Source organism: Citrus clementina, unplaced genomic scaffold (genome assembly GCF_000493195.1).
Source record: "Citrus clementina cultivar Clemenules unplaced genomic scaffold, Citrus_clementina_v1.0 scaffold_9, whole genome shotgun sequence".
NCBI lineage: Eukaryota > Viridiplantae > Streptophyta > Magnoliopsida > Sapindales > Rutaceae > Citrus > Citrus x clementina.
In genome coordinates this window covers 31,195,005-31,206,061 of record NW_006261964.1, presented here as the reverse complement: position 1 = coordinate 31,206,061, position 11,057 = coordinate 31,195,005, and the positions used below count along the sequence as shown (strand labels likewise).

Below are 11,057 nucleotides of genomic sequence, written 5' to 3'. Positions count from 1 at the left end.
AGTTTGAGATATGGCACTAAAAAAGAAATATAATATATTTTTAACCTGATAGTGCAGGGATTACGTTAAACAACATATACAGCATTATTCTGTACAATAAATTAAAAAATAACAATAATTACGTGCTTAGCAGTCTTAATGTAGATTTCATTCAACAAAAAAGCCTAAATACTCAATCTAACAACTCTGATTTCAAAATAGAAATGGGTGTTTATAAGATTATATATAAATGAAGAAAACGAAGAAGAATATGTAATGTATGATACGAGTGATTAATTAAATAAACCGAATGATTGATAAGATGATGAGAGATTTATAGATTCATGTGGGATTTTGACATAAATCAAGGCGCTTTCCCCGCTACCTAACGAGAGCTATCAATTTTATCTCTTTGTATTTGGGGCGGCATGTGCATTGAGGCCCGGCGCAAGCTGGCTAGCTTTTTTGTAATTGTATTTGTATTCTTTCTGTCTTTCCCTTTCACACAACTATGCTGCGTAACAGCGTTCTTGCACTTTAACTATTATACTATATATGTATATATTATTTAATTCAAAATTTTCAATTTTGTTGGAGTCTGTGAATTAACTATTATATTATATGATATAACAATATAATGTTATTATATTATTATATAACACAATGTAATAGTTTCCTCAAATTTTACTAAGATCTAAGATCATAAACCAAATCAGTACTGTATATATGCGCGCAAACGTGCATTCTATTTCTATATGCGTGTACGTACAAACATACATAATTATCACTTGACTTCTTATACATTCCTAGCTAGCTAGACTTTGGGTAGATGCAGTTGTATGAGAGAATTGAGAAGACTTCTGGTCTTTTGGATTACTAAGGGCTAATTGTCGGATACCAAAATAGTGGGAAATGAGTATGTTTTCAATTGACATATTCTACCAATAACATGTTCTAATGTCAACCTTAGTTTTCTCCTAATTAATTATCTACCTCTCATTATCAAACAATTACATACAAAAATCTCCCAATTACTTAGCCGAGTAATTCTAAAGTAATTTTCTTTAGCCGATCACCTTAATTCAAATGTTTAGAGAGGTAAGAATTTAAAATTTTAATTTGAACTTGCCCACCCTCCTATATATTTTAAAAAATATCAATTACATATAAAAATTTGATCACCCTTTGGTTGGAAAATAACTATGTAGATTCAAAAGTTCAGACAAGTAATTGAGAGTTCAAAAAGTGATCAGCTAACATGTGCAAAAAAAAAGTTTAAGTTACCATGTTAAAAAGGAAAAGCCTCTTGGCATAAAAACTTTAATTTGGTTGGTGAGTGTCTAACAATAGAGCATTAAAGATTAGTCTAAACATAATAAAGGTAATTAATTGGTCAATGCTCAATCCATATGTTTTAACTCTGCATAACAGGAGATTTGAACTGTGAAACTGACACTTGCGTATTTGATGTTTAATGCTCTTTCATTCTAAAACAATTACAACTTAGAAGTTAGAAGTGATTGCGATACCTCAGTCTAAAAACATCCATTTTTATATATATATATACTGGCGGATCTAAGAATTTTAGCTAGAAAAGGCTTGAGGGATAGTTTTAAACTCTAAATTGAAATGTACATTTAATACAAATTAAATATGGGAAGACCAATGGGAATAGTAAGAGAAAGAAGATACCTGCTGTATTTGGGGTTTTAAGAGAAAGAATGTTGTGTAGAACAAAGCGAAATAAGGTTTTTTTTTTTTAATTAAAGAGGGTGTTAATTGCTATGAGGAATTTTTAAATATTATTTAATGGAGTACACCCAATGGAGGGGTTTTAATAGGACGTGAGAGGGGTGCTAGCAGCGGCACTCTAATAACAAAATGAATTAGGCTTAAATTTTGTAGATAACACGATTGGGCTTGATAAAAACAAAGTTTAAAGAGCCTAGGATGGGCCCTTGTCTAAATCTTCCTTGTACGTACGTGAAGTGAAATTGCACGCAACTCCGAAAGAAATCGTTTGGCTGTAAAATCAAATCACAATCGTTAAGTTTTTGGCATGGCGAGCTCTTTAACATGCTTTTTGACATGCGGTATCCTTTACTTCTTCTCCATCAAGGGCCCAAGGCCACGCAAATGGAACAGTTATCAGGCAGCCCATTAACATTAAAGACTACTTGAAGCCAATGATAGACTTTTCTTGCAACTCCGGGTCCTCCACATAAAGCCTTTCGACTTCGACATGCCAGATTCAGCATGTATTTTTCCATTTGACATTTGAGTCAAGCCAGTGGCACCCTGTAATCACTCCATTTCCGATAGCCCCCGGCTATACAATTCCCATTTCTAGTATTAGGATATTAATGCGGTGGGTTCCCAAATTTAGAAAACTCAAGAGGTCAATGATCCTTTTTTTCCCCAAAAAAAAAAAATTTTATAGTGTTAATATTTTTTTTATTATCTGTTGGAGCTTCCATCTGAATTTTTAATAAATATATTAATTGATTTCGAGTCCCTTGTCTTTTCTAGTTAATCATTACTTTGAGGAGTTTTAGAAACTAATAGCTTAATCCGAAAATAATTACCATTTACAGCGTAGAAGCGTCAAATTAAGCTTATGAGATTTTGTTGACAAGTAAGAATGCGATGTTAGTATTTTTTTTTAAGAAGTAAAATGGGTGTTGTTAGAAATTATGTAATTTCCAAAAAATTTAATGGGGTGTGTCTAGAAAAGGTCTGAAGGAGCTTTATGAGGAGTTTAGAGGCCTGGAAAAGACAACTCACTCTTTGCATGTGCCCACATACCACCCATTAATTAACGACAAACTGAAACGTTATCCAACACTAAAACGTTATATTCATGGACCAGCCATCAGTGTCAACAAAAGCATGACACGTGCACGCCATGCTAAAGGTAAAACGTGGCAGCCCAGGAACTCTTGGTTGATTTATTATTAAAAGAAAACAAAAAAAAAAATATTATTAATGGGTTAGGAGGCGACACTTAGCCCCTAAGCAATTGAATTGAATTGATTTGTTTTATAGCTCTTGATATTGTGGTTCCTTCTGCCTTCTGCCTTCTTTGAAAAATCCAAGTTTTGACGTAGCAAGAGAGTTCAAATATGGATGGAAGGAATTCTATGGGCTTTGTCACTCTCAAGCTTTTAAGCACATTCACATTCATATGAATGGTGTGAAATATTTGGGGTGCGCTGCTAGCTATTTATAGAAGTAGTGCACTTCTTAAACATCCCAACATTTAAGTTCTAATTTGATTGTCAATTAGCATAGTATTTATTTGTTAGATGGTAATTTTATAATTTTATAAATTATGAAATTCGTCATCTAATAAATAAATAATATGTAGTATTGAAACTCAAATAGTAGGGTTCTCTGTGATGCTGTAATTTTTTTACAGCATTAATAATGTTTTTAATTGTGCACATTGGATTTAATCAATGGTACACAATATTTGTAGGCAAAAATAAAAATAAAAAATAATGGTAAACGGTTAACAAACGTGTAAGGGGTGGAGAAGTTTGTAAAATAACTATGACCACCCTTAGAGTTTGAAACAATTTCACTTAAATAGCATATTTTATTTAAAATTATTTTTCAATCCCCCTTTAAATTTGAAATGTTATAATCTTTTTTAAATAAATCTTCCAAAATCTATTTCCATTAAGTATAAATTATAATGGTAGGTTATTTAACACAAATCAAATAAATAAGTTGCAATTACAAAATTTATATATGATATAACACTAATAAATAACACAACTAAGTACATATACTTAAGTAAATGTCATAGTTACATCAATAAACTCATTGTTGAGATTGCTTGCAACATAAAAATTACTTGATCACACATGTTTTAATAAAATTTAATATCGTATATTAAAATACTCATTATTTTATATAATACTATGGGTCATTATATAATTGATCATGAAGTATGTATTATTTTTAATACCCATTTAACATACTTATTTTCTTAACTTTATATTTATCTTATAGTTAATATCCTTACATGTTAGGAGTTTTAAGTTTTATAAGCTTATATATTTTCATTTTATTTTCAAATGTCACTTTGTTAATTTCATAAAAGTTAAATTGAATATATATTCCTAATGAGCTTTAGTTTATGAATCGTGAAAGATTATTTTATTGATATCGTTTTATTGTAATTATAAAATTTTATGTTATGACGAGTCATTACTTTTGTTATGATAGTTAATAGTGACAATAAATAAAATATTGCCTTCAATAATATTTACGTGGGAACAAACGTGAAAGAAAATCATTTATATTTTTAGATTTTTATTGACATGGTAGGAAATTATCTCAGCCTTATAAATTTTAACTTTCACAAGCTTGTTTTCATTTTATTTTCAAATGTCACTTTGTTAATTTCATAAAAGTTAAATCTAACACATATTCCTAATTAACTTTAGTTTATAAATCATGAAAGATTATTTTATTGTTATTCTTTCATAGTAATTATAAAATTTATATGCTACGAAGAGTCATTACTTTTATTATGATAATTAATAGTGACAATAAATAAATATTACATCAAATAATATTTAATGGACAAAATGAGGAAAAAAATCATTGTATGTTTTTAAATTTCCATTATAAAGATATGGTTTGTGATACTTTAACTTAAAATTTTGGTACAATATTTGAGCCACTAATATTTCATAGTTTAATGGTTGATATCGAAAGTCAAAGCATCATTTCATAATGTTATATCATCCACCATTGAATTGCATGAAATAAATAGTTTAATTTTTTGATAAAAATTTAAATCAAAATATTTCTCACTCTATAGTTATATAGACATATATATTTTTCAATAATAATTGGTGAATAAAATATTTCTCATTTGTTGTGACTCATATAGTATTATTAATAAAACACATATAAAATCGTTTATTGCAATGCTTTCTATTATCATTATTGTTTAGGTATTAGTGATTTGTAATTAAATTCATACAATAAAAATTATTACAAGACTTTGTGTTAAATAGCCTACTTGATATTATATTTTATACTTAATGGTAACTGATTTAGGAAGATTTATTTAAAAGAAATTATCATATTACAAATTTAAAGGAGGGCTGAAAAGTAATTTTAAATAAAATATACTATTTAAGTGAAATTGTTTCAAACTCTAAGGGTGGTCACAATTATTTTACAAAAATTATCTATCCACTTGAACGGTTACCATTATTTTTAAATTATTTTTTTAGTACAAATATTGTATACCATTGATTAGATCTAATGGTTCATAATTAATACATTATTGATGCTGTAAAAAAATTTATAGCATCATAGAGGAACCCCAAATATTAAGATTTGTAACATTATTGTTTTTAAAAATATCAAGTGCGTAAGGAATGGGGAAAAGATGAAGAGAACAAGCACAAATGTTGTTATTTAATGGATTTGGTGCATGGTTAAAGGTCAGCTTACGTGCTGGATGTGATAAGATGGCATCTTAGGAGAGAGGGTTCATTTTGTTTAATTATTTCTGCTTGTAGATTGATTAATAATAATAATAATAACAATAATAAATGTGAGCAGAAACCAAGTTAAAGAGTCGGCCGCATGTTGGGCTTTTCCATACTGCTGATGCATCTTAGGACAAGTGGTTTGTTTGGTACCAATATTTTCTTTCTTTTGTTCTAAACCATTAAAAAAAAAAAACACACACACACACACACACAAATAAAAATAAAAAGAAAGAATAATACAAATATAATTTGACAAAAATAGAAGCAAACGCAAATCTCTATGTGATCATTAACGTGATTTCCTTTTTTTTTTCAACATTTTATTTTCAAATAAAAAGTAAACTTATTCTTCTAAAGAATAAGTAAGTAAAAATCAATTTTTTTTTTAAAATTTAAAGTTTTATTACAAATACAAGTGATAGTTGAAGTTTGACTGCATGCATAAATGGACAAGTAAATCACGCCGTTCCATAAAAGGACATCTCAACTCATTCTAATAATAAATTCTATGAACATAACTGCACGCATAGCATTATCACAACCAAATTCAAAAGAGATTTTTCATTTAATTTCATTTCTTAAATATTAAGGGTGGTCAATCTCTCTCTCTCTCTCTCTCTCTCTATATATATATATATATAGGTAAATCCTATCTTACATACATGTAAAATACATTCCCCTTACATGAATAGTGCATGTGTGGGATCCACATACCATTCATGTGAGAAGAATGTATCTTACATGCATATATATATATATATATATGGGCTTCTCCTAATTATAATTATTGACTATTATATGGGTAAACTACATCAAATATTTACTCGGACCATCTAGAATATTAAATCTATTACATAATTCAAGTCTACATTTCTATCATCATAAATAATAAAAATAATATAAATATGACTAATACTAAGTTACATGCATGTAACTTACAATCTTCTTACATAAATAATGAATAATATGAGCCCACTCACTATTTATGTCATAGAATTATAATTACATAACTTTGTTCTGTACACAAATCAGCTGGAGCAATACCTATTATTAAAATTTTTGATTGGAAAAAAAAAAGGAAAAGAAAGATGGAGAGAGAAACTGAGAAAGCACTGAGGAGGAGACAAAACCCAAAAGAAAAGAAAAGAAAAGGTAGAAGATTCCAAAAATAATTTAAAAAAGAAACAAAATGGAATAAAGTAAGGGGGGGGGGGGTGGAGGAGAGGATGACGTGGAAGGCTGAAGACCGTCCTCTGTTGTCTTGTTCTTGTTCCAGGAAACTCTTTAAAGGGAAAGGAGAAGGTCCTTCGCAGCATAGTTATTGCTTCTTTGTTTGTTTTGGCCTTTGCATTTCATTTCAATCTTCATTTTGTTTCACGAAAACGCGAAACGCGAATCTCGAGGTTGGGGGTGAGTCCCAGTGGATTTGTTTTTTACTATTTTGTTGAATGATTGATTGAAACGCAGGAGTTTTTGGTTGGCTGTTAAGTCATTCAATCCATACCATAACACCATCTCTATATTCTCCTCTCCTCGTTGTAACATTTTCTTTTCTTTTCTTTTTTCTATTGCTGAAAAAACGTTGTAATTTTTATTAAAATTCCCAAAAAAAAAAAAAAAAAAGCCAAACAAACAGAAGTAAAACTGGAGGCAAAACAAGGATTTTACTGCGGAGACGTGTGGTGTGATACTCCTCAAGCTATGGCTGCTGCTGCTGCTCCTCATTTCCCACTTCCCCATCAACGTACTCTCTCTTTCTTCATTGCAAGTTTTGTCTTTTTATGTGTGATTTTGTTTGTTTTGCTGCTTCTTTTCAATGGGTATTTCTTCTTCTCTTCATTCTTAATTTAATCACGTCGTGTTTCTGTGTAGTTATTATAGAATTGACATAAAAAATAGCAGAGTACTATTTATGTGATTTGAGGATATGTTGTGTAAAGAAAGAAAGAAAGATCAATGTAAATATCTTGCATATTTCTAGTTTGATTGTACTGTTTGCTGATTCACTCTTATGTTTTTATCAGCTTTAGAGGAAATGATGACGAACCTTGAGGTTGTTCATACTTCTTCTCAAATTCCCAATTCCATTAAGGTATCTTTGCCTACTTTTTATTCGGTCTTGATGTTCGTTTGTTGCATAATGAATTGTGATATTAGCGTTAAATTCATGCTGCTATCATAATATATGGCGTTGGCATCTTTAGCTGAAGAAATTTTGCATTTCGAATTTTGATATTTTCAGGACGGTAGCCCATTGGATGCAACATCCTCTATTTCTGCGGCAGGAGATGCAATTGGCAGTGCGAGAGAGAGTGATTTGGATCATGATTCGGTGGCAACCGATCAAAACCTATCTTATCAGACTGGAGCACATTATGGATATTACTATTCAGGTTTGCTGTGACAAATACATTACAGTGTCTTTTTTTCATCGTTTGCTTTCCTAACAACCCCCCCCCCCCCCCCCCACCCTCCCCAAAATTTGTGTATATGTTTTCACATTTAACAATAGCATATTCTCAGGCCATGATGGTTCCTTCTGGCAATTGGACGACCAAGGGTACTATGTTGCCAGTGATGGGATAGAACTTCAGTATCCCGTGAGTATTATTTGCCCTGTATTGCCTATGAATGTGGACTTTTGGTTTTTCTTTCTGCTGAGTGTGGTTTTGTTTGTTTGTTTGTTTGCTTTTTTGTTTTGTTGATCCTGACTATTGAATGAATCGATTTTTTAATTTCTGAATGTAGAATGACTTGACTATTGAATGAATATAGTAAGCCGCATCTAATCCAATAATTTCATATTCTCCGAGTACATTAATTTGATTATAGCCCACTTTTGATCTGTTGATAACGCCATTATATGTTTACGAATAAATTGATCTCTTGTTTGCCCATGGTCTCTTTAGGTTATTCAAGCAGATAATGGATCTTTAATGTATGTCATGCCAGCATTTCAGGCCGCTTGCAGTCCATACAACCCTTATCTGCCTGTAACTACATTTGCTGTGGATGGGCAGTACCTTGGTCAACAGCCGTTTTCAACTAGCCCCATGGTTCAACCATCCATTACTCCCCCTGGGTACTATTCCAATGTTCTTTCCTATGGAGAGTTCATTCCGTCACCTTATCCATGCGATCCATCATTTATGGTAGGTGATGTAACTCCTAAAATACCTGGTTCGAAATCTAATAGATCTTCAGCAAGTCATCCTCATGCTTCTCTTTCAAAAAAGTTCCCTCAATCTGAATTTAGCAATCCATCAGAAAAGAAGAGCTCTTTACAATCATTGAACGTTTCACCAGATCATGGTGTACGCAGCCAGTTAAAATTAATGAGCAAGGTACTGGATTTCTTCGTACTTTTGAATTATTTCCTCTCCTGTTCAGGCATCTTTATAACTTTTTTTTATGTTTTTCAGGCTCTGCAACATGTTTCAACTTTGCAGCCAGATGCTCCAGGAAAAGGTTACCTCCAATTAGCAAAGTTTCCGCTGTATAATCAGGGGAAAGTTGGAGTGGTCTATTCACATGGCCCTGTTAATTACAAAGCCAATGCCCCAGGTTGGGGTGGGAATGAAAAGACAAAAACAAGAAGCAGAGATAATAGCATTAGTGATTTTAGTTTGTCTAATGAGCAGAATCATGATACTAGTACAACCAGTAATAAAGATGCTTTGGAATCTGGAGCTAATGCTGTTGGAGCGTTGGGTACTAATGAGAAAGGAAACAGTGATAGTATATCTTCTCTTATTTGGAAAGATCAGTATAATCTTCCTGACTTTCGGATCAAATATGATCATGCTCTTTTCTTTGTCATCAAATCTTACAGTGAGGATGACATTCACAAAAGCATTAAATACAGTGTTTGGTCTAGTACTCCAAATGGGAATAAGAAGCTGGATGCTGCGTATGAAGATGCACAAAGCAGGATTGCTGAGAAAGGCAGCAAATGTCCTGTTTTTCTTTTCTTTTCGGTATGTTTCAAATTTCGATTGTTAATTTGATTTAGTCTCGGATAGTTGGTTTTGAATGATCATTGTAAATTATGTATGATTTCATTGATTTGTTATGCCCCAGTTTCTTAGGAGCTAGTGCTTGATGATATTATTTTTCTGGTCTTATTGTGTGGTTTAGGTGAATGCAAGTGGTCAGTTCTGTGGAGTTGCGGAGATGATAGGCCGAGTGGATTTCAATAAGAATATGGATTTTTGGCAACAGGATAAGTGGAATGGTTATTTCCCTGTCAAGTGGCACATTATAAAAGATGTTCCAAACCCGCAGTTACGACATATAATACTTGAAAATAATGACAAGAAGCCAGTAACCAATAGCAGAGACACACAGGAGGTACAGCTGACTATTATTCAATTATTTCTGTTCTTGCGTTTATGACTTTTGAGATCCATCTAAACGATACTTACTGTTTTTGTCCTCAGGTGAAATTTCCTCAGGGTATTGAAATTTTGAACATATTTAAGAATTATCCTTCGAAGACGTCCATATTGGATGATTTTGATTTTTATGAAAGCCGTCAAAAGGTGATGCAAGAAAAGAAAGTAAGACTATCTGTGTCCCGTCTTGATCAGATTCAGATACAGGTTTTCTTCTTGTCCTGCTTCTTTCTACTTTCTTCTTTAAGAAGACAAGACATATGTTGAATGGATGAATTGTCAGATCTTAAAGTTCTAAAATCAATTCTCTTCCATTAAACTAATTTAGAAGATTCTGTTCAGATAGGATTTGTGGGCATCTATGATGTAGTGGCATTAAAAATTTGGGAATTTTTTTTGGGTTTAGATCTGTTGTAAAGTGTGTTGGTTATTACATTTTCTTTCTCTAATTCCCTTCAAGGACATGCAAGCATGTGTCTTCATGTCTACTGATATTAGTTTTTGATTTGTCTTTTGCGCCTGTGTTTTTGTACTTGGCAGTCGAAAGCAGATGACTTAACCTCCAGCTTTCAGTCAATAGGTTTATCTGCTGTAGAAAATGTTGAGGGCTGCAAGGAATAAGGGAAGGAATAAAGGAGGGCAACGGCTTGACGGATTGATTAATGAAAGCCAATGGATGCACTGGGAGACTTCTTCCCCATCACTGCTGATGGCAGCACCACCTGGACCTTGATGCAAAATAGAAGTTTGAGAAATGAAATAAGGTTTTTTAAGGAAACGCCAAGTTTTTGGCTAGTTTTGGTGGTACTTTGCCAGGCAAGAATGATTCCCTCACACAGAAAATGGAATGATCGTTTGGGTGACCTTTGGATAAGACAGTGGTCTTTTGTTTGCCATATAGAAAAAGCATGATTCCAACAATGAATTGATGATCTTAATGCAAGTTTCTGCTCATTTTTTTACTTTTCATAGCGTGTGAATCCATTTGTATTCCCTCCCACTCACATTTTCTTTAGGTGAATCCATTTGTACTCCCACAGATTTTCTTTTATTGTTTTGCGGTGTGGTGTGCTGTTGATGCAATACCCGCGACTGTGGTTGGCAATCTGCTTTTAAATGTCCGTTTCAAGTAAAAATATGTAAATTATTAATAGTGAGATTGCTA

The 11,057-nt window shown here is 32.1% G+C and overlaps 1 protein-coding gene across 3 annotated transcripts; it reads left to right on the top strand.

The window, feature by feature from the left end:
* The first annotated feature begins 6,692 nt into the window (after window positions 1-6,692).
* LOC18031938 lies at window positions 6,693-11,028 on the top strand. 3 transcript variants are annotated; one of them, XM_024177760.1, is made up of 10 exons: window positions 6,834-6,907; window positions 7,123-7,242; window positions 7,523-7,590; window positions 7,741-7,891; window positions 8,022-8,098; window positions 8,408-8,842; window positions 8,921-9,475; window positions 9,636-9,848; window positions 9,938-10,099; window positions 10,433-11,028. In XM_024177760.1, the coding sequence occupies exons 2-10, from the start codon at window positions 7,200-7,202 to the stop codon at window positions 10,511-10,513; spliced, it is 1,785 nt and encodes a 594-aa protein (XP_024033528.1). In that variant the 5' UTR covers window positions 6,834-6,907; window positions 7,123-7,199; the 3' UTR covers window positions 10,514-11,028. The 3 variants fall into 3 exon arrangements, with proteins under 3 accessions (XP_006422314.1, XP_006422316.1, XP_024033528.1); XM_006422251.2 differs by having other exon boundaries at window positions 6,693-7,242; window positions 8,459-8,842; XM_006422253.2 differs by having other exon boundaries at window positions 6,694-7,242.
* Window positions 11,029-11,057: the final 29 nt, after the last annotated feature.

Excerpts from the sequence above, each read along its gene's own strand:
- LOC18031938 (XM_006422253.2), top strand. The coding sequence starts at position 7,200 with ATGGCTGCTGCTGCTGCTCCTCATTTCCCACTTCCCCATCAAC. Across the intron at positions 7,243-7,522 it reads TTTCCCACTTCCCCATCAAC|CTTTAGAGGAAATGATGACG; the intron begins GTACTCTCTCTT and ends TGTTTTTATCAG. Across the intron at positions 7,591-7,740 it reads AAATTCCCAATTCCATTAAG|GACGGTAGCCCATTGGATGC; the intron begins GTATCTTTGCCT and ends TGATATTTTCAG.